This window comes from Apteryx mantelli, chromosome 3 (assembly GCF_036417845.1).
Source record: "Apteryx mantelli isolate bAptMan1 chromosome 3, bAptMan1.hap1, whole genome shotgun sequence".
Taxonomy (NCBI): domain Eukaryota; kingdom Metazoa; phylum Chordata; class Aves; order Apterygiformes; family Apterygidae; genus Apteryx; species Apteryx mantelli.
The window spans coordinates 64,890,530-64,916,061 of NC_089980.1; the positions used below are offsets into that span (position 1 = coordinate 64,890,530).

The following is a 25,532-nucleotide window of genomic DNA, read 5'->3' on the forward strand; positions in this document are numbered from 1 at the left end:
GCCCCTGCGCCGCCCTCCGCGGCGGGGGCTCGTCTGCCGCCTGCGGGGCGCGCGGCGGCCGCCCGGGAGCCATGAGGAAATTCAACATCAGGAAGGTGCTGGACGGGCTGACCGCCGTCTCGTCCGCCGCCTCGGCATCGTCCGCCGCACAGCAGCAGCAGGCGGGCAACCGCGAGAGCGACATCCAGGAGACGCTCCAGTCCGAGCACTTCCAGCTCTGCAAGGTGAAGCGCCGGGGGCCGCTCCGCTTGGATTTGGGGTGGGGGTGAGGGGGGGGCAGCTGTAAGGGGCTCGCTGGGTCTCCCGAGTCATCTTCCCTGCACAGCCTCTGGGCTCCTCGGTGCGTGCAGCGTCGGCCGCGGTCGTGCGGGCTGCGTGGAGGAGGGAGCGGTCGGGGGCTGTAGTGCGGCTCCGCTGGCTGCTGCATTTGAGCAGAAGCTGCTGCCCATGGGCCCGGAGCACGGGGGCTGCGCCGCTGTGCGTTGTCGGGAAAGGCATCCCCGCCGTGCGCCCTTTGCGCCGGGAAAGGGCTGTAGCCGGCTGTGGCGGCCCCGCTGCAGTGTGTTCCTAGGTCGCCGATGCTGCTGTTGCAACCGTTCTCCAGAGACGGAGAAAAGTTCCTGTTTTTTGTTTTTTGTTTTTTTGGTTGGTTGGTTTTTTTGGTTGTGCGTGATACAGTAACTGCGGTTAGTGTCTGCACGGTTCGGGAAAATGATGCAGCGAATTAACCCGCTAGCTGCACCAAGAGGAATAAAAGCTGATTTGAATATCAGTACCCATTTTTATCTTTACAGTGCACCCATGGCCTAGCTTGATATGGCTGAGCTTGTTTGCAGATACTCCTCCTTGATTTATCTAGTATTGCAGGCATTTCTGCCACTTTTACAAGTTGTTTGTGAGGGACATGGAAAAGAGCAATCAGAGCTATTAGTTGCATCTTATTTACTGTAAAACACTGAGAGTTATGGGGTATGTCTGCAACTTCATCAAAGTAAAAGGAGTATGTCAGAAGCTACCTTTGCATTTTTGAGGCCCTGAAATAACTTTGTTTTAAACTAAAGGTTTTGAAATTGAAAACCTAGCATTTGTGTGGCTTAAATTGTGTGTATTTACATTTATAACTGAAATAAGAGTAGGTGACTTCTTTATTATGTTCTCAATTTTGATTAATTGCTGCCCAGGAAGTGTAATGTAGTTATTGCTTGGTCGATTATTAAATTAGTTTTGACTAACCAAAAAGCTAGACACACCAATAACTTCATATTAAAAAGAATTCCTTGGTCAAGGGGCTTTTGCTTTGGTTTCTTTTGTGAGGGGGCAGGTTTTTTTGAAGGGAGGAGAGGTAGAGAGATTTGTTCTGTACAGGCTGGGTTTTTGTTTATGTTTTTCTTGAGGTGCTGAGAGAGGTTGCACTGTCATGTGGGGCCTGTTGGAGTGAATTTGAAGTTGTTCTCTGAAAAGCAGGTCTAGTGATTTGTAATAGTTATAATGACAATTCTGGCTTTGTTACCAACTTCCTAGGAACATCTCGGATTTTAATTGCTTAGCCTTTGGTAGCACTGAAAACCAGAGTAGTCAGAGAATGACATGGATGAAAAAATAAAATGCAGCACTGATAGGTCTTTGCACAGAAGAAATGTAAGATTCAAATTAAGTTTCAGTGTGTATGACTGTCATTTAATGCTCAAGGATGAATGACTAGATTATGACGAAAAAATCCTTTATAATTAGTTCATGTAAGAGTGTTCTTATTCCCAGTCTGTTGTTAAAACGCTTTATAGTTCCTTTCTTAACTGTGATTAAAATTGAATCCTATTCCCTAACGTATGATATTGATTTTATTTATTTTTGGTCTGCTGCTTATTCCATCATTACTGCGATGCTCTGACTTGTTAGACTGTACGCCATGGTTTCCCCTATCAACCTTCAGCCTTGGCATTTGATCCTGTTCAGAAAATACTGGCCATTGGGACTCAGACTGGAGCATTAAGGCTGTATCCTTTTATATTGTGAAAAGGAAATTAGTGTACCTCACAGAACTGGCATTTTGATTCTGCTGCTGGAACCACTAGGACATGCTGTGGAAACCAGGTATGCATTTGAAGGGGACAAGGCTCTGATTTTTGTTGGGGGGTGGCCTGGCTGTTCTGGTTGTTGTATGTGTCCGTTCAAGTTGTGTCAATGATGTGAGGTATGGCTGCTCAGTCCCCATTATCTCAAGTTAGTGCATATATTTTGTAAAGGGTTACTAGTGTACTGACAGTTTACAGCAGCTGAATGCAAATCTAGAGAGAGAGAGACACCTGGGCTGAGCTCTGTTTCATTGTTGTTCTGCTGTACCCTGTGGAATTGAAAAATTCCAGGATTCATGTATTTATTTTTTTGTCTTGTTCTTAAGAGAAGCTTTGCAATACTGTAATTACCTGTCACTACTTTTGTGCTGCCAAAAGATGGTTTAAAGATGGGAAACTGAAACATACAGGATTTGTGTCTCATTAATAGTTTACAAGTGACTGAGATGAGTACAATGAATTTGTGGAATAAAGCAACAGTAACCTTGTTTCTTTTTGTTCACTAAAAAGTGAGCTGCACAAATGTTGGTAGCCCTATCCATATGGTACTATCCAAGCCGTGTAATAACGTACGTGTTTAAACTTTGATTTTAAAAGAAGGTGCCGTATAGATTCTTTAATCCACACTGCCATTGCCTGAACCTTACTTCACAGCAGAGCAGAATAAATTGAATTCCCTGTTATCCTGAAGTTGAGTAAACTCTGACCTTTTCTGAGAAGGTTTAGGCCCTCTTGCTAGAAAAATTGAGTTAATCCACTCTAAACTGCAGGTAAATCTCATCTCTTCCTTTGCTGCTCTCTGCTGCTTATGATACCCTGCAAGTAGAATTTTTTCGTTGTCTTCAATAACATCACTATTTCATCTGCAAAGTTAATTGTCTTAAATGGGCTGTCTTACACAGGTTGAAATGTTAGAACTTAAGTATCAAATCAGAGGCTTAAAGAAAAGAGGCTGAACTGAAGTAACTTGTATGAATTCACAGATCTTGTGAGTTCATAATATTACAGATAGCAAAGTATGACTATGCAGTGATGGTGAATGCATATTTGAAACTAGCCTTAACTTAATAAGTCATGTTTTTTAAAAAGGTGACAAAGTTGATTTAAATGAAGAATAAAGTGTGTGGGGAGAAGGGGGATTAATTGCACTCATAGTGGCAAAATAAATTACCTGGTGGTGTAGTGAGAAAATAAAAAGAAACATAAAAATAAAGTTTGAAGGTTGGAGGAGAAGGAAGGAGCAAAACATGCTTGTTAAACATTTACTTGCTTGTAATTTTGGGCAATATGATGTTCCAGGTTGGGTGATGACAGCTTAATAAAATCTGTTTATTGGCACTTACCCTTGGCTACACCTGTGAATTCTCTGAGTGTGATTTTCATTCTAAATAATCAGGAGAAGTGTTACAGGATTGCAAGGGAAGAAGCAGAGTTAGTTTCAGAGGAAGCGGTAACATTAACAGAAAGGTATTTCCTAAGGGAAGGGAGGAATTTTCATGCAGAAGCTGAAACGTTTGTGCTCCACTAATGAAGTGAAGACAAATATGCTTTTCTCTGGCAGCATCTTGATACTGATTTCGAATTGTAGAAGAACTGGTTAAAAGCCCTTAATATGGGCTGATAGGTTAGCCCTGTAACCCAACAAGTCTGCAGAAGTTAAATCTTCTATGATTACTTACTTTTTGGGAAGGAGGGAGGGAAGAAGGCAGGAAGGGATGGATTCAGAAATATTCCAAATGTAAAACCAGCCTCTCACTTTATGCCTAGTGAAACTGGTTTGAAAAGCCCTCTTTGGGAAGCAGTGAAACTTGCCGGAATTGTTTGTTTCATTCTACTGCTCATTGATGAAAACCAACTCAAGAAGTGGTCTAAATCAGTGCTTGTTGACTTGCAAGATGTTTTACACACTAAGTTTTTTATGAGCAGCAAAGTAGGTGCAAAGTTTCTTTAAAGTGGGAACCACTTACTCCTCTGAGCTGCAAAATGTTTTTTAATTGAAATGAGGTGTGGACTAGAAGGACTGAGAGTCAGTAGGAGTTCTTCATTGAGAAGAAAATACTAAAAGTGGAAGGAAAGTCAATCCTCCTTTTCTATTCACTAGCTTAACTTGAGCTGTATATCCTGTTTTCTTCTTTTTTTTTTTTTTTTTTTGTAATTGATTCCATTTCCAGAGTTACTTAGAAATATTCCCAACTCAGATTTAGCTGCAAGACTTAACAGAAGATGCCTTTCTAAGACAGACCAATATTGCTCTGATATTATCCTTGATTAGAGAAGTATTTTCTGCCCTCTGTAGAAAGGAACAGATTGATCAATTAATTATAAAGACTGTTCTTTCTGTTCTGCTTCGGTTTTCAGCCATGGACAAAGGCACTTGGTCACCTTACTGTATATCGGGGAAAACTATGAAGTATATAACTTAGTAGGATACAACCGTGGTGTAATATCAGTTAGTAGACCCACTACTCCTGACTCTAGAACAGCCAGCTGACACCTCCCCCTCCCTCCTCAGCATTAGGACCTATTGAAAATACTTAAGCCCTTTGATTTTATTTCCTATATCATGGGGGAAATTGACTGGTGAGGAAGGCACAAGAGCAGAAGCACACCACCGAGTGACATTAAAAATTTAAATTTATTTACTAAGAAGAAAGGGTATAGCAGGTGGATAGTGATATCAATTCTATCTCTCTCTCACTCGCTCACTCCAGTCCAGTTGTTCCCCTGAGTTCATGGTGCTGGTCATGGGCCACTCACTCCAGCTGGCAGAGGTGTCTGAGTCTTGGCTGGCACTCTGACATTTATGTGTAGCAGTTTCACCTCGGGCTCAGCCTTCTGCAGTGTTGGAAGTTTGTGGATGTGTTCCCCGCAAAGAGCTGTTGTTCTCACAATTTATTGCTTTCTAACTTAGATGGTCAGTGTAAGCTGCTGGTAGCCTCATTTGCCTTGTCGCTGCAGGCCAATTTCTTTGACTTTCCCCATACCTAAAGCCAATTAGCTGTTGTTACCAGGGTTGCTACCACCTTCTGGTCTCCTGACCCAAATGCATTAGAAGAATGTAGAGTTAATAAGAGTATATCTATGCCTTTGTTTCTTTCCTGCACATACCTGAATCATTAGAGCAGGGCATGTTTTGGGTAAGCCTTGCACATAACAATCGTCTGTACTTTGCTTTCCCAACACATACCAAAGCCTTCTGATGAGTTTGTTGGTTACATACAGTCAAGGTCTCACTTATCTTAATTGTGCTGTTAGGTGGTGGGCTTTACCCCATGACCTCCTGACAGCATTCAGTGTCATGGGTAATGACCCTGCTTCCATGTTGTCTGTTACTTTCAGTCTTCTACTTAAAAGTCCCTCTGGAAGTTGAATGGGATCTGAACACAGTAACATTTAAATTATAAAGGAGTTTCAGAAAGGAGAAATAGGCTTTTCAGGATTTGTCTCTCTTTAGGATGATGCTTCCTCAAAACTTTAAATTAGTAATTGTACAGGGCTCTGGAATTAAAGCGAAACCAAAAAAAAAAAAAAAAGCTCAACTAACTATTGTAAGTGGTAGAATAAACCTTGAAGCAAAAGCAGAAGATTTAAAGAAAGTTTCCTGCTCCCTGCTGTTTAACTGCTCCATCTTAAACAAATTGCTTCAGTTTTCTGTGCTTTAATTTCTCAAGAGCAAAACTAGGACAATATATCAAATGAAAACTGTTTTGATCATCTGCCAAAATAAATGCAACATGTTTATTTGTGCTTCATGCCTTAAAAATCATTGTTCGCAGCTTGGAGCTCGGTCTCTCTCATGATAGAGAGAATTCTACAAAGGAAGACTATTTCACTAGAAGTTCTCAGGATAATGGGGTATGAGTAAAATTACAATATTGTGCATTCCACACAGACCAAATTGTGCCTAGGACTCTTTATTCCCAAGCAGAATAGGTTCTTTAATTAGAGAGGATTTTTTTCCTTTCTGTTGCAAACCCAGTTCACAGGAAGGAAAAAAATTAGGTGGTTCGTCATTCTGTCATTAAATATCTGAAGATCCAAATCATTCTGAATGTCAGCATCTGTTCATTTCCCCCCCATTCTTTTCGGCAGTAAAAGAAGACTCTTATGTAAGCAAATGAGTGAAGTTGTTGTATATTTGAAGCATATAAAACTTGCTTTATGTGACTTCCATTCTTTGGCCTTTGTGAGAAGAATTCACAACTGTTAAATTCTTTGATGAAAATAGCTGAAAGCCTACATGTGTGCTTCCATGCAGTCTGTTTTTGATTAAATGTTTATGTTACAGCATCTGGATAATTTTGCTCTAGATGTATACCAAAATTCAAGCAATTCAGTGAAATCTCTGCTTTAACAGAATTCCATTTCAGACTTGCTGTGACGTTACTACATTCATTAAAATACTTGCTTTTCTTTTTGATGGTTCATACTACTAATATTTTGTTCTTCTTTTGATACTGGTTCCTTTGCTTGCTTGCCTTTTTTTTTTTTTTTTTTTTTTAGGAGTAAGTCATTAAGTCTAATTGCATTTTCCTCCCTTTTTTCCCCCCATCACTGAAATACCTGCTTGAAGTATTTTTTGAAGTAGCTGTACTCCTGCTCTTTCTACTTTCAGAAGGAAGAGTAGTAGAGTGGTGACTGGAGTTCTGTTTGAAGCTCTCAGAGTAAAGATTTCTGTTCTTAAACCAAGCATCTAATGGTAAAATTGGGCCTGCTTCAGGTAGGGGATTGGACCAAATGACCCTGAGAGTTTCTGTCCAACCTAAATTATTCTGTGATTCTATATAGTCTATGAATCTACTGAAGTCAGACTGAACAGTTGTGAGGTGTCAGGTTTTTTTGGCATTTGTACACCACAGAGAAGTCTCAATGTATGCCAGTATTTTTCTGGGCTTTGAACAAATCTTCCTGTTCTAGGAAGAGTATATCACTAAAGCCACAAAAAACATCGCAGTAATATCATGCCAGAGCAACTCTGTGACTACCTATTAATAAAAAAATGTTTGGCTACCCTACCACCCAATTCACGTAGAAAAGCAGTTAAAAAAAAAAAAAAGTACTTTGGTTATAACATATATTATTTTTTCACACTTCTGTTTCTCTTTATATTACCACATTTCTTATCACATCTTCCAGCACTTGGTTCTCATGGGTATCATTAGCTCTCATGCAGCTTTCTTTCAATGAAAAATCCCAGCTCCCTAAATGAAGGAAATCACCTGACCTTTGGATATGCCAGAATGAAATATGGCCAGAATGAAATAAGACCAAAATGATTGTGTGATGTGTAACTCTTAAAAATGCATGAAATTACACAGAATTAGTCCTACACAGAGAAAACTATGACTGAATTCTTCAGAATTGTATAGGGTGGTGTATTTCTTAAATCCACAGTAAGACATATTGGGAGAGTTGGTGGTACTTCCATCAAAGCAAGAAAACTAGATCTTTGAGGAATTATAGCATGTACTGTAATTCTACAATACAGCACCTTCTAGTAGTGATTGTTGTTGTTCAAAAATGCCTGAAGTACAACTGTATTTAATCTCGCACTGTACTGTACAAAAATGAACTTTTGCATGTAAACTTTTCTTCCTTGTAGCTACTTTACTGACAAAGTAGGAACTTAATAGGTATAACCGTTCAACCTCAAACTTGCTGGATCATAGTGAGTTTGGGGAGGAAAATACCTTCGGGAAAACTTTCAAAGCTTACAAGGCTACAGGTGTTACCACTGCACAAACATAGTCTGTTTCCTTGCACCTCCCAGCTATTTGTGAACCACTGAGGTGGTGTGGATTGTGCGATCTTATCTTTCTTATCCTCACAGCAGTATAGAATCCTGCTACTGAAAATGAACTAGGATTTTAGAGTAAAATGTGACAGGAAATTGGACAGTTGGGACCCAACTTAGGCTTTCAGATTTCTGGTGCAGTGTCCAATTCACTAGGCTCTTAATTCAAGGTTTTACTGAATTTGTTCTTTCTCAGTCACTGTGGAAGGGCTATTAGATTTGAAAAAGTATTATTGCTGCAGTAGAAAAAATGAGCAGTTTCAGTAGTGTTGTGTCTGGAAAAGTAGAAATGACTCACAGTTTGAGATGTGATAAAGAAGATTTGAAAGCACAATTTATGATGACAAACCCATTCTAACAAAACTTCCTGTTTGACAGAAATTTAGTAATTGCATTAGACTTCTTCTGGGTGTCCAGGGTCTCTATTTTTACAGAGGTTTTACAAAGCAAAGCTATGAATTCTTTTGGATTACCTTTAAAGTGGCCAGAAGAGATACCCTCAGTTGTTGCTTTGTATGTATGCTATTGTTCTTCTGGAATCTTTCTTTATTTATCAGTTTTCTGGAACAGCAAAAAACCTGCCTTATTTCTCAGGGTTTCCATACTTATGTTTGTTTTTGTAGGGTTGTTTAGGTAGCATCTCAATGAAAAACAAAATCAGACTTGTGAATCGTTACATTGTATATGAAATTCAACAGAACTGAAAAACTTGGATTTTGGGAACAGTTCCCTTAGTCCTTAATCTTAACTATCTGGTAGTGGCCTCACAGTTGAAAGCTATATCCTGTACTAGTTTTGAGAGAGTAAATGCTGCAATAGGTTTCTATCTTCTAATCTCTTGAGTTTTCTCTCTTCCTCTTGCTGTGGCTCATCTTGTAGTGCACCATCAATTTGTACTTTTTTGGGGGGGGGGGAGGGGGGAATTTATAATTAGCCCTTCAAAGTGCATCTGGTTAAGTAGGCAAGGCTCTAATTCAGAGTTTTCGTTCTTTGACATAAAGTGTATTTGTTTGTCTGCTGGCCTAAGGAAGAAGTGGTTTGTTGTACTTGTTAACCAAGTCTGTGTATGAGAGTGCTTTGCTTTCCCACTGCCAGTGTCTGTCTTTCAGTAGCTTTTGAAGTAAGCTCACTTTATGTTGAACCATAGGTTTGAGTTGTTATCAGAATTGATACTTGAATGCTAATCAAGGCTATACCAGTGTTTTAATATTCAGGTCAACTGATTATGCTCAGGTGACCTTTTTCATGTCAACTCTTCTATCATAGACACTTGCTAATAATATAGCTTACATAATTATCAAGGAGTTACTACTACTAAGTTATTGCTTCTGTTAACTTCTAATGCGAATACAGATGAAAGTCTGATGACAATTTAAATCTCTCGCAGCAATACTTGCATCACTGAGTTTAAGCCTAGCTTAAAATAATGAAAGTCATAGAAATGGCTAAAACCAATTTCATTAATGAGGACTGCCATAGAGTAATATACCTTCTTATTTAGTAGATAGTTTTGTCAGCCTCCAGAGGCTCATCCTGAACCCTGATTCATCTTGCTTTTGCAATGCTTTCGTGAAAGCACTTTTTCTATGCAATTTAAATTTTTTTTTAATGGCTAGTTTTTAGTCTGATTTGGCTGGCACACATCTCTAGGTGTTCTGTTTAATGCTGTTTCTACTACAGATGAGGACAATTCTGTCTTAGAGTCAAAATCTCTCTTTGATAAGAAATTCCAAATCACTGCTTTTATGTCTGAGGTTTGTACAACTTAAAGACAGTCTTGGTCTGTGTAGTAGTAGTTCTAACTGAATCTCTTCCTGCAAAGACCTAGTCTGTTTTGGATACATAAACTTCTCTTTAGAAATATGGGTGCTGGGTATTGATAGTGCTACTATTGAGGGAGCTGTATCAATTGCTGAATTAAGGTTCACTCTTAAACTGTATTAGTCAAAATTTTTCATTGAAGTTTAGGGATAGAGCTTCCCTAGTTATTTGTCCTCAGTAATTCTACTCTACATCAGTGGTTCTGTACTTAGGGTTTTTTCCTTCACTTGAATTTTGTTATCTTAAATGTCAAGAATAGCGAATGCATGTGAAACTTAGAATGTGTGTTCTGTACAGGAAAATAGTGCAAGATGAAATGCTTTGATTAATGTTAGCTAATGCTGATCAGGCTACCGAAAACATCTGAAACTCAACTTGTTCATAATAGCAGTGAAGCTGAGGTTGAAACACTTGACAAAGTGTTTTACAGTCTGAAGTGTTGCAGTTTGGAAAATCAACTACTTGGTCACTGTTCTACAGAGAGCAAGATATGTAGCTTGATAGAAATACTTAAAGGCCACTTTTTCTTTATTAGTTTTATTGAATATCATGGGGCTTTGTTTCTTAAATACCTTAAAGGTAATAAAACTTGATTTCTGTTTGGGCAACTTGAAGCTTGATTTGCTTCTAAAATTGAGATAATTGCAGTGACTACTTCTTTCATGTCAGGAATAATTCTTAGCTTGTCCTACTCAAACCGGACAAACAGACAGACCCTTTCATGACAGCAAATACAACTGGGGAGAGGAGGGAAAGACACTGTTAGGTTCCCCACCAAGAAAGGTGATAGACTAGACTTACCCTTTTGAGATCTCTCCCATGGATTTTGCAAGAACAATTTGTCTCCTCCTGCTCCCATATTCCTGTGGAAAAGTGTTCACCAGAGCTGTCTTAACCTTGGAAACCAGGGAACTAAAGAAAGGATGCAGATCCAAAGAAAGTAAGGACTCTGTACCCCTACTTAGGGAGCTAGCACTTTATTGTGTGATTCATCTCAATTCAAGAAGAGGAAGGCATTACATTGCCTCCTGAAGCTGCTTCCAGGCATGTACTCTGAACCTATTTGATTAATGTTATTAGATCTTTGGTTCATGTTAAGATGAAATATTTGGCACTACAAGAATAGGCAACTAAAGAAGTAATCCAGATGGCATCTAATGTTTTTGATAGCCTTTTCTACTAAAGGTCCTGTCTCTTTCCCACCTAGTGAGACCACCTCTTAGGCAGCAGCAGATGGACAAAAGCAATTTTCTTCTCTCTACTTGCTTATTAGGGAAAAAGAGAAAGTAATGCCAGATTTTTGTGATTGTTTAATGTTAAATTTATAGAATTAACATGCTTGTATTTTTTAAGCGTATGGTCTATCCAGTCTTACCTTTTTAAACAGAACAGATGTTCATCCTCATAGTTGAAAACCATTCTTGACTGAACTTTGTAGTATTGGTATTAGAAGTTTAATTACTAATCATCAGTGATGCTTGTTTATATGCAGAATGGTGTGCATAACAAGTTTTGCAACATTCCCTTTTAATACATTTTCCAAACTTGTGCAGTAAATTGGCACAATGAGATTAGTTTCAGAGCCACCTTTAAATGGCAGATAACAAGGAAAGCAACCAAAACCAGCAGACTGGAACTCAATTTTTTTTACATGGTGAATATCCCCTCATTCTTTAAAATAATTAGGTGGGAAACACAGAATCTTTGAAAGAAATTCTGGTAAGTTACTAAGCTAGGGAAAATAGACTGAGTAGCCTCCCTCTTTAAGTACATAGTTTTATTACTGTCCCTATGTTTTCATAAGGGCTGCAGACCAAAGGGAATATTATTCAAATAACAGCCATTCACATAGAATACTGCGATTTTTAAGCTTGTTTTGTTCTAACTTCTCCTCAATCTTTCAATTCAAGAAAGAGGTCCTAAGACTTTTTGCCATTCTGCGTAGTATATGTGATTGCCTAGGACCTGACTGTTATCACTGTTCTTTTTGACATTAGTTGTGGAAGTACTGTGAATATAATAAGCCAAATTATGTTACTATTCAAAGAAATAGTCAAAAATATATAACATAGAATGGAACTTACATATGCTTTAGAGGATGCTGTAAAGAAGACCCAGCAGTAGTTGATGACTTTAATGTTGTTTCTTTTGTCTTGAGTAACAAAGGATAAAAAAAAGCCCTCAACTTTTGAACTATTTAACTACTGTAACTTAAAAGAACTGCTTGTATTTCTTGCATATGAACATGCTGTTAATAACTTACAGATCAGATAAATGCTGTTTTGGGTAAAAAATATTGTGGGGAGGAGATGGTATTTCCTGAGCAAACTTTTCTGACTTTAGATGATGTCTTTTTTCTGCTCCCAGTGGGAGAGGCCACTGAGGTAGCAAAGCACATCAGCATGTGGTGACAGTTAAGTTCAGCTACAAAATGTTTTGGAACTGCTGGTTTACATTGTAACTTGTCATAACCAGAAGCAGTTCCAGTGCTTTGTGTTAGTGTCTTGTGCAAAACAGTGAAGTCTGCCTCATCTTCAGACCAAATTTTGATGACCTCTGACATTTGTGCAGCTTCTTTACCTCCTGTAGATTTCTATAGATAAATTGACTGAAACTTAGTAAATTTCCTATTTACCGCAGAAAAGTTAGTTGTAACTCATTTAGTCTAGTTGTGCTAGCACTAGGAGCCATAAAGGCTTCTGTTACAGCAGTCTGCAAATACAGCTCTAGTGAAATAAAAGGCATCCTCTAGTGATTTGCAAGTAGATAGATGCATCATAGCCGGTACATAGCTATGAGTTAAGAATTAAATGATCATTATTTGCGTTTATCAGTGCATTATCTGTTTGGCCCCCTGCTTTATAGCAGAACTGACCTGTGTTTTCTCCAAACTTTTGATCTAAAGCTAGCTCTATTTTAATATCAGAGATTACAGTTCCAAAGGGGCCAGAAATGTGATTGTGTGTAGTTTAAATGTGAATATCAGGTAGTCACTAAAAAATTGTCGTCTTGATTGTTTTTCTCCATTACAAAATAGCTGCTCCTGAAAATGAGGCTGTTATTGCTATCGCACCTGAGGGTAAAATCTTCTGCCTTGGCATAATAAGCACTAGTGGTGATCATCATTGTCAGTTCCTTTGGCAAATGGGGGCTGGCTGCTAGAGGTGTTCCTGTCTCATTTCTTTGCAGTAGACAGAGTAGAAGAAATCCTTACTATTTTGGTAAGCTATGGACAGGCTCTCCTACCTTAAGTTCTCAAAAATGACCTTAACTCCTCTGTCTCTAGTGTACCCTGACTTGGGCAGAATACTTGAACTTTAGCTGTTACCTTTACCTTAGTGAAATGCTTATTAAAGAGGTTAGTTTGAACCTTCTCCCTCCCCACCCCCCCCACCTCCCCCAAGAAAGAAAACATTAGGTATTTGGTTGTTGCCTGCCTACAGGCTTCATAACTCAGTTAAAATTAGATTGTCCTTTATTGAATGTAGTCTTTCTCTGTTTCAGGATTGTGGACTGTAGAGAAATCCATTCCTTGTCAAGCTACGGAAACTTGAAAGACACTATTTCAATTGCAGAAATACAACTTAGATGTTCAGTTCATAAGTTTATATTTTATAAAGTAGTTTTATAGTAATTCACTTGTTTGAGTTCAAGCTGGTATTTACTTGAATATAATGTGTTTGCATATGTATTTAATGTATGATATAGTATATAATGCACTAAATATTATGCATATAATGTATATTGTATACTAAAGACAAATAGGATCAGTTAACCTAGATCTTTGCTGAGCTGTAATGGTCACAGTAGTCAAAGTACAAGGCTTCAAATCAGTGACTAGTGAATGTATTTTTTCTCTGAACCAAACTCTCGAGACTTGGCTTTTTGGTTTGTTGTTAACAGCTGTGCCCCACACACAGACTTGGGAGAGCCCGGTGGCCAAAAGAAAGCATTATTTTGCTGGTATATAGAACACTGGTGTGCCCACATCTTGAGTCCTTGTGTTTAGTTCTTGTGTCTGCATTTTAAGAAAGATGCCATGGAGTTAGGGGAAGGAGGCTAAAATGATTGAGAACAGAGTGGCTGCCTTACAAGATGCCTTGCAAGAAGATTAAAAATGCTTGGTCTCCTTAGTTTGGGGGAGGGAAATATGATCCAGGATTGCAAAATCAGGAGGACAGAGGATAAAATAAATGCTGAGCTGTCAGGAATTTCCACAGTATGAGAACTAGGGGCCATCCACTAAAGTGGTGTGAGACTGGATTAAAAGCGATAAAAGAAAGTATTTTTTTATTTGAATATAATGGGTAGTGAAATTCTAGAATTTGTTGCCACAGGAGTTTGTGGATGCAGGTAATAGTGCATTCAGGAGGGGAGTGGGCATATTCACAGGCAGTGATTCTGTAAACAGATGCTAAAGGGGACTGGGTGGGGATTTGTCCCCTAATATCTGTAATCCAGCAGTAGTGGTTTGTTTGGGATTAGAAAGGGAATAGGCTGTGCAGAAAGTGGCCAGGCTTGCACGCTCTTCTTAAATCGCGTTTCCTATTGCTGTTGTAGGGGAGAGAGTATGGGCAAGATGGACTTTTGGTTTGACCTAGAATGGTGATTCCTATGGTCTTAGTCTGGTGGAGTCCTGTCAGAGCAAATTCCTTAACTGTAAAGTTCTTCAACAGTATGATTACACAAACTTCTTCATTTCAACTTCATGATGCAATAATTGCTGTAAACACAACTTAAAATTTTACAAGCCTGTATTGTTCATTACCAAGAAATAATTTTTGATGCTTAAGCAAAATTTGCCTGATGAGTAGTTCATGAAACAGTTTCTGTGGTATGGTGTAATGTAAAATGCTAAAGGTGTTGGCGCAATACAGTGGTGAGATGTGCTGTCTAAGAAGCTGGCATGTAAACTTGAATGTGCTTATCATGCTGTGATCTGTTAATGTTGTCTGTCTTCAGCTTTTTTGTATCTGTAGCTGAGGTTACTATTGCAATTTGAACATAGTATGTTGAGCAAGTTCAGAAACCATTGCCATGAAGTAAGTTTTGAGAAAAACTTCTTCATGCTGTTCTTAAGACTTGTCATAGTATCTTATTACAGTAGTTTTATCCAACTTTGACGTAGACGATTTTATTAATGCTTGCTCTTCTAATCTACAGAGTAATGGATTGGCATTTTTAGGAATCTAATCTTGCTTGTTGTGGGGAATGTCATCCAGAAGGACTGTTCTTACAAAAATATTCCTGAAATACTATTTATTGTCAAACTTAAAGAATCAGCAGATTTCAGTTACAAAGCTTCAAGTTAAATACTTCATCCACATGGTCTGTTCAACAAAAATAAAACAAAATAGAAAATCCTCTTCAGATTAAAAAAAATTATGTATGCTGAAGCCTCTCATTGGCAATTATAGTCACTAAAAGGAATATAATTGTAAGTTTTAATACAAATGTAGACATTATTTTGTGGGAGTTCACTTCTGGCTAAATACTGAGTTGGGGATACTAGTTGTTAGTGTCAGTTTAGTGTGTTACTAGAGTCGAGTTCTGTGTACAAGTACCTTTAAGGATGATCAGGGTACGTTCATTCTTTTTGAGTGATACAGAAGCATTATAAATGTACTATTTTCAGGTTCTAGTAAGAACTTTTTAAAAAATCAAGCATCCTGATGTATATTAGTAGCTTTATGATAGCCCTGTCTATTACTTGATATGTTACTTCTCTGGTTGTCATCATTAGTAGACATTTTATGAGAAAATTGCATTCGGCACACCATTTCTTTTCCTCTTTGACTGCAGTGCATGTGTCAGCCCGTCATGATCTTCTTAAATAGAATAAAACTTCTTAGTGGGTTCCTACAGCAGTCCACTAGATAATGCTCCTTTTTCGTTTGTATGTGAAGAGATTATATTATGAGATTGTTCCTTTTATAGTTGCTATTTTGAATGATGGGGAATTTTCAGTTAATAGAAATAATCTCTGCTTGTCTTTCAAAAACTAGTTAAGAAGTCTGTCTTTATCTTAAATATACAGTTTTCAGTGTTTGTAGGTGACTTTGAATTTTCTTGTCAAATGATTCTTCAAAAATATTGTTTCACTGTCTTCAGATGTGCCTTTGTACTGTCCTGCTTCTGTCACTGGTATTGGAAACTTTTCATGAATGAGAGCTACAAGAATGTATCCACGCTGTAAGAGGCCATCCCAAGTGATCTACACTCTCTCTCCTTTCTCCTCTGATTCAAGGGGATCAAATTCATGTATTGAATGTGGCTTTGGGGTAGGTAGGGGGCTTCATTCTGTTCAAATATTTCTTCTTTTCGTCTTGACTATCCAGCCCTGTTACAGCATAGTAGTTTGAAGACCACCTATTCTCTACACGCTCTCCAAGTTCGTCACTCTCGATTAAACAGCCTACCTCTTTCAGCTTTCCTAAGTGGGCATGCTTTTCAAGCATCTTAAGATTCCTGTTGTCCTCCTCAGGATACTCTCAAATTTGTCTCCTTGTACTGAAATATGGCACCTTAAACATACTCCAGGCCTCTCTACTGCTAAGTAGAGTGAAATTACACTCCATGCATTGTTTAATGAAGTATTGTTATGCTCCCAGTCATTTCTCAGGTGTATATTCATGAAAATGATCTGAAATAGTGCACTCGGGGGGGTTTCTGTTTGTTACCCTCTTTCTGGTAGACTTCAGAATGAGTTTGGTAGACTGGTGGTACTGAAATCTAATACCCAGTTTGGTCCATCTGTAGACTCTGGAAGTGCGCACTTTGTTTCATTATGCACACTAGTGAAAATATTGACTAGCATAGGAAGGCTTTATACTTCTTTATACTTTATACTTCTGTGAGACCTCATTTGAAATTCCTTCATTGTTAATGTTGAAAACCTTTTGTCATGATAGTTCAGAGTTGTATACACTTACGTTGTGGTAACTTCATCTATACCTTGCTTTGCTGATGAGACACTTCGAATAACAAAGAAAGCATCAAATCATGACTGCTGTGTGACTTCTCACACATGCTCTCCAGAAAAAGAGCACATCCATGTATAATACTGGAAAAACATCCATTTTCAGAATAAACTACTCTGCAAAGCAGTAGTTTTGAATACAAGAAAGTCATTGATTTATTATTCTCCAGGCCGTATAGAAACTAGCTGGTTCAGATTCTGTAAGAGTTATGCTGTAGAAGGTCCTGGAGGCTGGTGTTGGGATCTTTGGGCATTCATGGGAAAATTGGGCAGTAATCGGACTTAATGTTGCTGTGCTAACATACCAAACAGGTCTCCATAGCCCTTGGATGCAAAAGTAGTTGAAATACTTCAGCTGCAACCAAAGCATTTCCAGACTTGTAACACTTTAAAGCAATAAAATATTTCTGCATGCAGTTGACCCAGGGAAGTTTCTCTTTCTGTATGGGGAAATACAGTTAGCTTTATGTTAATACATGTTTGACTTCAGTTTAGCTCAGGTGAAATTTAATCACAGAATCACAGAATGGTTGAGGTTGGAAGGGACCTCGGGAGATCATCTAGTCCAACCCCCCTGCTCAAGCAGGGTCACCTAGAGCACGTTGCACAGGATCGCGTCCAGGCGGGTTTTGAATATCTCCAGAGAAGGAGACTCCACAGCCTCTCTGGGCAACCTGTTCCAGTGCTCTGTCACCCTCACAATGAAGAAGTTTTTCCTCATGTTCAGATGGAAGTGTCTGCGTTTCAGTTTGTGCCTGTTGCCTCGCGTCCTGTCACTGGGCAAATAATCTAATCCTTTTCTTAAAACAGTATTTTCAGTTCACACAGAGCTACCAACAACTGTTTGTTCAAAATGGGTTTTTTTGCTCATGTTTAAATGATTGCTTTCTACCATGCTAGCATTTGAAAGAGGAAATAAATTTTGATTGGTGTCCTGTAAAGATGGTGTTTATTCTCTTTGAACTTTTCTTCCCGTATCTTAGAAACAGGAGTCTTTCCTCCTTGTTTTTGCGATTTACTTTTTTTTTTTTCTATAAAATATTTAAGAGCAAAGTCAGAGGTGACTTAGTCTGATATATCGACTTAAATATTCACTGCTCCAAGTTGTACCTGAGGCTCCTGTGGTTTTACTCCTCACCATGCAAAGCTTATATAAGGGCTCTTTATGTTGCAACTTTTAATGAGTTGAGTAAGAGTTACATCAACAGTTTCCTCTTTTATATTTTTTGATGGAAGACATTACAGAAGTGAACTTTCAAAACTAATTGTAACTTTATTTTCTCATTATCTATTGATGAGTAGAAAAAATGTCTAACATTCAAAAGTGAAAACAATGTTTTTATGGAAATATTCTGAACAGTGAATTGTACCTTATCAGTGCATCTTGTTCTGACTTAAAACAGGTCTGAACTGACTAGCCTAGAATATTGGTGTACCACATTAAGTCTAAAGATCTATATTTGCTACTTAAAAACCTCTTTGAGGCTGGGTGAAGGGCCCTGATCCAGAGAATATTTTTCCTTTGTCTGAGTCCCCAGATATTTCCCTGTTACGGCATTGCTGGCATCACTGTTTTTCACAGCTGGAAGTTGTTGTAGAGAAGGTGGGACTTCTGACTTCTGTAATTTCGTTCTTATGCTATCACATTAAAACCTCCATGAAGCTCTGGATTATTTTGATAATCTATCTGAAACAGTGAGTGTTGATTTTTGGGTTTAGTCCTGAGACTGGTGATGTGCTAGATTACTTTTTTGGAAGATGTATGATTGCTAATTTTTGCAGTACTTATAACATGTAACTAAAAAGTGGTCATTTCCCTCTCTTGGAACGGTTCTCATGTGTAAATAATTGCCAGAGCTTTCACTGGGAACTGAATTGATCAAAAAACAATCTAAATATCCTTAGTTTTGTGCTTCAACAACTGTGATCTTAAAATTCTTCTGAGGAATCTGGTTGGTTTTCTCTTCAGGTACACCTTTGTGCAGCCTTCCTACTTATCTTCCCTTCTTTTTCCTTACTGTTTAAAAAAAGTGGGGGGAGAGGCAGAGAGAGATCAGAGAATACTTGCTTTTGGCATTTGGGGAGCAGGGTGGTAGTGAAAGAGATGACAACACTTACATCTAGTGTCTGTGCGTCCACAGCCTTCCCATGACTGCAGCAAGTGTAGGCAGATTCTCAGCTTTCCTTCTTTCCCCTTTGTGACCCTTTCCTTACTCCTCTTAAATCTGAAGCCAAACTATCTGCTAAATTTCAATGCAGGTTTTTTGAAGACAGTCTGATTCTTGCAGAATCTTTTCTAGAAGCTTCAGTTGGCCTGCAGGATTGCGGAGGAACTTTGGAAAGGTCAAGCAGCATAAACAGGTATAGCTCTGCATCTTTACAAACTACGGTTTCAAGCCCTTCAATGTATAATGTTTTTCAAGTTCATTTGCCATCATAGGAAGAAAGTGAGATTTTCCCTTCCTTTGGGACTGGAACAGTTTTGGTTATAGGAAGTGAGTTGTAGGGGATGAATATTCATCATTTTGAATACTTTTATCTAGAGAAAGGAAAAATTGAGTCATTTCATCTGTGAAACTTGGTATGATATGGCTCTGTATCTTGTAGTAGAATTGCCCTGTGTTTAGCAATTTTTAAAGTGTTTTCTGTTATTGCAGCGTTTTATGCAGAGCCTCTATTTTAGGATGTTGCCACCTTTCCCTTTTGGAAGGAATATGGGCCTAATCTGGATTTCTCCCATCTCAGCTTCCTGTTTTCATAAAAATTATAGGGAAGTAATATCTGCAAGACTTCTTCCACTCTGTCAAACTTCATTGTAATAGGTCTTCAGCCTCAGTTCCTAGGAGGTGAAAAACAGGTAACGGAAACATTCTTGTAGGTTTAGGGTTGATGAGCACTGTCTTAAATACAGATCAGATTTTTTTTGGAATCCAACAGGCACTGAAAGTACACAAGGCTGAAACATGAACAGATTCTATGAAATATCAAAAATCTCACTTCTAAAGAAGCTAGGTTTGCAAGGTAGTAGCTTGCCTCCATCTAGTGCATAAAGTGCCAACTGGAAAAACCGCAGGAAACCTGCTTAGCAAAACTACTTTGGGTTGTGCTTTTCTGACAATGTTATATTTTCAGTCCTTTTGCAGTTTTAAACTGGGCTGTGGGTACTTAGAAATCTCATAGCACTGCATGAATTCTCTCCTACCCGGTCTTGGCAAAAGCTGTTTGTTTCTTATGGTTCACAACCTGTACAAAGCAGTAGTGCTGTGTTTATACTCTCATGGGAGCTATGTTAGCACCGCTGAGTAGTGCATTTCCTAGGGCCACAAAAATGACCCATCTGATGCTTTCAAGTACCATGGAAAGATCAAAGTACGGGGATCTAAGGGGACATCTGCAACAGCTTTTAAGAGAAGAATAAAAATGGAATGGGAGACATTATTTTAATGCTATGCTTCACTACAGTGAATTTCAGTGTGGTGAATATTTTAGTATGTTTTTTATCTGGCAACATAATTTAGATTGTTCTAATGAGCATCTAGCTCTATTAAAAAAGTGTCAAACAAAGCTTTAACTAAATTAATAAAAATATTTACTACTGACATTGAAATACTGCATAAACTTTTTAAAAGAAATGATCATAATGCATTTGAGCAGATACTGAATTAAGGTTGCATAAGCAACTTCTAGGGACAATGTCAGCCTTATAGTAATCTATTTAAAATTGCCTCTGTGGTAACAAAAGCCATAAAAATACCTTTTAATGCAACACTAATATGCAGCTGTTTTTGTGGTATAAAATGGAGGTGTGTATATAAAAGTGTGGACAAAATAGATAAGTAGAATTTCAGGTGTTCCAACAAAATATACTAATGGCTCTTACTCTTCTGGCATGTAATAAACCTTAGTTTTCCAAGTTCTGTGAAAAGTACAAAAAATAAGGAACATTCCAATGAGTAGGTATGAATAGGTTTAATTTTTATGTATTAAAAATACAAATTCCAGCTCCCAGCTATCCCTTGGTTTATGTGAGGACATGGTTTCCTCTCTTGACTTTGGTGGAAGAGTGCCATCTACTGAACTGCTTGAATTGTACCTTAGTTTTTCATTTGTGGTAATAATTTTGTGCTAACCTATAAAATTTTCACTACTACTTTGGTAGTATTGAAATAGTAAGTTTCTCAGTTCTTTTAATGTAACTACTGGTTTTGCAAATCACCAGAGTAGAAATTGAGGAGGCTTCATAGAAAATTGAAAACACTAGGCTTTGTAAGGACTGTGTTACATAATACCTAGACTAGCAATAAGAGGATAGTTTGTGATGGTTTCTGTCTGTCTGTGGCTAACTTTAAAATCTTAAGTGCATTCTGAGAGGAGAAGACTTAGAACGTCTCTCTGTGCCTTTGGCAGGCTTTGGGGGGACTCTCCTGAGACCCATTTATTGTGTTATGTTGGAATTGGGATTTAGACACAGTATTAAATGAAATATTTGAAAAGCAGCAGCATTGCTCATGAGCAGTGCTTTAGGTGTTTGAAAGATGTTCCAATTTGTAACCACTACCAATATAAGTTGGGGGAATAGATTATCATGTCAACTTGGTATAGGTAGAGGAGTAAATTTAGATCACAAATCAAGCTCGTAGATACTAGTTTCTGCTTTTTGTCTGCATGGTGAAAGCGTTGGTACCTATGTTTTATATCTCTCTAATCACTTCAGCAGATGTTACCTTGCAGCTCTGCTAGTAAATACTTTAAAAGTCTGAGACCAAAATAATGCTGTATTTGCATTAAAATCTTGAAAAAAAAATCCTGATGATGAATTAAACTTTCTCCAAAGATTATTTGGGAGAGGGAGTCATTTCCATCAGTAATCTAGTGCAAAATGGTGTGGGAAGCAGAAGGGTAGATTTGAGCTTCACCTGCAAGTTAAGTGTTGAAGGATTGTATCCAAAGGGAGAGCTAATATCACTATCGAGAAATAGACCACAGCAAAATCTGGGGGAGGAATTCATACCCATGAATGAATTTATAAGTCTTTAACTTCAGTTGGCCTTTAAGGGTATCTCCTTTTCTACAGCTAGACCTACTAGCACCTTGTCTTGGTAATATTGTTAGTTCTGTGTACGTTAGTCACTTGCTTTTTATGCCTTCTTTCTCACAGCTGAGAAAAGGTAAAAAGGCAAGTGAGTGAAAGTGGATATCTGAAGAGTGATAAATTAAACAGCAAAGGTGAAGGATGGGGCAAAACCAGCTTTGGGATAAGAGAAGAATTGAACAGGATTAATAGTTAATTTGGAAAACAAGGCCCTGCTGCCAAAAGGAAAGGTGACCTGTGAGTGAGAATGACAACCTCTCTGAAAGGGGAAGGAAATATTAACTGAGTGATGGGAGAGGGACAGAAGAAAGACCAGTGAGCATAGCTTATATAAGTTGTGATAGTGCTTGGGGTCTTGTTCTGGGACAAAAAGATTTAAAGGATTAATGAGATACAAGTGAAACTTGTGTTCCACTTGTGTGAAACTACAAGTGAAAGCAGACTAGCTACTTCTCAGGTTGGAGGGAGGGGGCTGAAGGATGGGTTGTGTTTGAACCAAGTTGATCTTGAACGGCTATTGATTACAAGTAGTGGCATCTATCATTAATATCTCTTATTTTGTGTCTCACAAATAACTGAAAAGGACTTGTTTGGCAGGCAAGAGTTAAGGGAAGTATTTTAGATCATTCTGTGTTTCCCCAAAGTAGGGAATGAGAGAGACTTTTGGACCTACCAAGGAATTGCTATGCGGTCAAAAAGCAGTGTTGACAGACAGTAATTGATTGGGCTAGGGCTGGCTAGGTTCTTGGAAAACATTAAATTGTCCTTCTTATTAGATAATATCAATGGTTCTCCATATGTTTTCATAAGTTAAACTAAATAGATATATAAAAATGCACTTAACATCCAGTTTAGCATGTCTTATTTGTTAATGCTGCTGTTGGCAATGTCTGCACAAACTATTTGGACACGAAGAGGAGACGTTTTTCTTCCTTGAACTGTTTTTCAGTACTAGGAGTGTAGAATGGCTTTTAGTCTTGGCCAAGAAACTATAGACAGAAGAAGCCTGATTAATTATTAATATTGTGATATTGCAAATGATACCCAAAGATAGTTGAGGTAGGATATTTATAATAACATGTTAAAATTTGACACTAAAATTAAACTGGCTTGTATGCATGACAGATGAACAGAACTGGGAAGTGTGAAACAATACAGAGTTTGCTTCTGGATTTTGATAAAGGTCTTTCAAAATATTTAATAATTTCCTGATCCTGTTCTTCTGTATATAGGCTTTCCAAAAACTGTAGCAGGTTAGCAGTTGCAACACATTTCAATAAATCTTGCATAGTCAGAGGAACTATTATGCAGATGTATTTGTAGCAATTTCCTTCTCTTTTCCCTTGCCTTCTGCTCTTTTCCCTGCCTCCCTCCCACCCCCCCCCCCAAAAAAGCTCCAGATTAGTCTCCTCTTCTGCATTGTTAGTGCTGCACACACTAGTGCTGAAGCACAGCTTTTAAGCTCAAGTAGTAGGGGTGGCTTACATGTGAATGACATGTTTTCTCAGAAAACAAGATGGGTAAAATCAAAGAAAGCCTGTAGCATTGTTAGTTTTGTTTGAAAACATTATGTTGTTTAATCTAAATTGATGCTTTTACTTGTTCATTTAACAGCATGCTTTGCTATCTGTGAATTATGCATATGGAAACTTATTAAATTCTGTTTCCTGCTTGATTTTAAATCATGGATTTTTAATCCTGTTTGCATTTGTACTACTTAATTACATCTCTTTCTGAAGAAAGATTGCCTCTTACTGGCAGCTATCAGAAAATGTCTACCAAATACAGCCTTTGCAGAAAATCTCATGGCACTTTTGATAGCTGTTTGGGAAATGCTATGTTTGTACATATTTTTATAAGTAACTGTGACGTTTAACATGAAGCATTTTGACTCCTAGCTACTATCTTTGGTAGAAAATAAATCAGATACAATCACTCACTATCCATTGCAAATCAGTTTCTACACAAATCAGTTTAATGATTTTTTTTAAACTTTGAAACATAAAATTCAGTATAATTTAAGTCCAAAAAAGATATTTTTGCTTTAAAATTGCTACATCTTCCTGTATAGAGAAACAAGTTAATGAACTTTAACTGAGGTCTATGTACTTTGGTGTTTTCCAAGATAGGTCTCCTTTACTTTCATCTTTTTAACCTAAGATCATCTCAAATACTTTTTTGGACAAACATAAACTATGTGAATGCAGCTTCTTATCCTTCAGTGTGATTTTAAAAATATACTGCTAAACACTCAATGCACTTTCTTAAATAAAGTTCTTAAGTGTTTTTGTTGAATGTTAAGGTTCCTAGTAAATGAGAAAAATATAATGCATTTTCCAATCTGTTGGTGTTTAAATGGTCTTTTACAGTTTATCTCCCTGTCTTCCCCCTACACTCGACCCCCTTATTTTCCCTTCTCTCAAAGGAAGGAAAAACCTTTTGGTAGCCTTCCAGGACTGAGATACCAATCTTGTCGTCTTCATCTATCAGGTGCCTTGCATTTTCATCCTCATAACTAATGGAAGGAAGCTGGATGTAGATTTCTCATTGCCTGGAAGTATCTTGCTTTACTCTCTAGAGAGGCTTGGTTTTGTTCCCAAATATAATACATAACATTGACTTTTTTCTTTCCAAGTAACCAGGTCAAACTGTATCTAGATAGCAACTAATTCAGCAAGTGCTATATCTGATGTGCAGGAGTTGCAGCCAGTGTATTCCGACTGTCTGTATCTGACATCTTTCTCTTCCTTCATTGCATTTCTTTAATGTCACTTTTCTTTTCTCATTCTCCTTACCTGGCAATAAAAAAATGCATTACAGCTGTCCAACTTGAATTTCATAAAAAGCCGTTACTGGTAACTTGGTATTATTCCTACTTGAAGAACTTAATGTCAGTTTTAAAGTTAACTGTACTCAGGGGTTGAGGTATAGATGTCAGTGCTGTACTTCTGCTAGCAAAGCAGTAACTAGTCAGCTTCCAAAGAGGGTGGTGGCCCTGAAGCCTGGCTGCTCTTTTCAGGAAGAAATGTTGCCTGAGTGAATGTGGTCTGAATTGTGTGGAAGCTTGTCTCGTTTCCATCCAGCTGCCTTTTCTTCTGCCTGCTCTGGGCTGCAGCTTTGCTCACTGAAAGCTCTTTGTTTGGGGGAAATCAGCAGGCAGGTGAGAGCAGTGAAGCAGAGGCCAGTTGCCCTAATTATTGCTGGAGGTGAATTTGAGGGGAGCTGGAGTTTGGGTCCTCTGGGAGGAGAGGGGAGAGGAAAAAATGCCCCTAGATACAAGCTCAGCTTCTCTTGAATGTTGGAGGAGTGTAGTAATGTTGCTTACTTTTGTCCTTCAGTTTTATAAGTGCACCCCTTCCCCAGGTTTGGAAGGTAGAAGTAAAAGCTTTATACTTTAATGTTAAAAATGTAAAGAAAATTAAAGCTGCCTTTCAAGGTTGCCGCTAACAGAAGGTTGCTTTTTCAAGTTAGTGAACAGTTCTCCCTTCTTCTACCTTTAAAAGTTAGGAAGTTTTCTCTTAGTCATACGTCTTTTGCATTTTTTAAAAAGAAAAAGGCCTCTTGTTTTTAATGGAGATCTTTCTATTTCATGGCACTTTTCTGTATTCACCAGTGGGATTCAATTAGTGTTAGTGTGATGGGTTTGTTTGGGAACTGCCTAGAAAGAAAAAAGAAAAAGAAAAAAAAATTGGCTCGGAGGTGATTTGATAGTACATTATCAGTAATGTAAGGATTAAATAAAACTCAAAGGGGTTATTAATGGTACCAAAATCA

At 38.1% G+C, this 25,532-nt stretch overlaps 1 protein-coding gene across 4 annotated transcripts in view; it reads left to right on the forward strand.

Moving 5' to 3' along the window:
- Window positions 1-34: 34 nt before the first annotated feature.
- STXBP5 (syntaxin binding protein 5) overlaps window positions 35-25,532 on the forward strand; it is a 129,193-nt gene continuing 103,695 nt past the window's right edge. For all 4 annotated transcript variants that reach the window (XR_010883737.1, XM_067293542.1, XM_013945418.2 and 1 more), the window contains exons 1-2: window positions 35-224; window positions 1,897-1,994. Coding sequence is in view for 3 of the 4 variants with exons in the window: in XM_067293542.1 (XP_067149643.1) it covers window positions 72-224; window positions 1,897-1,994 (251 nt within the window). In the remaining variant the exon portion in view is untranslated. The remainder of the gene's footprint in view (window positions 225-1,896; window positions 1,995-25,532) is intronic.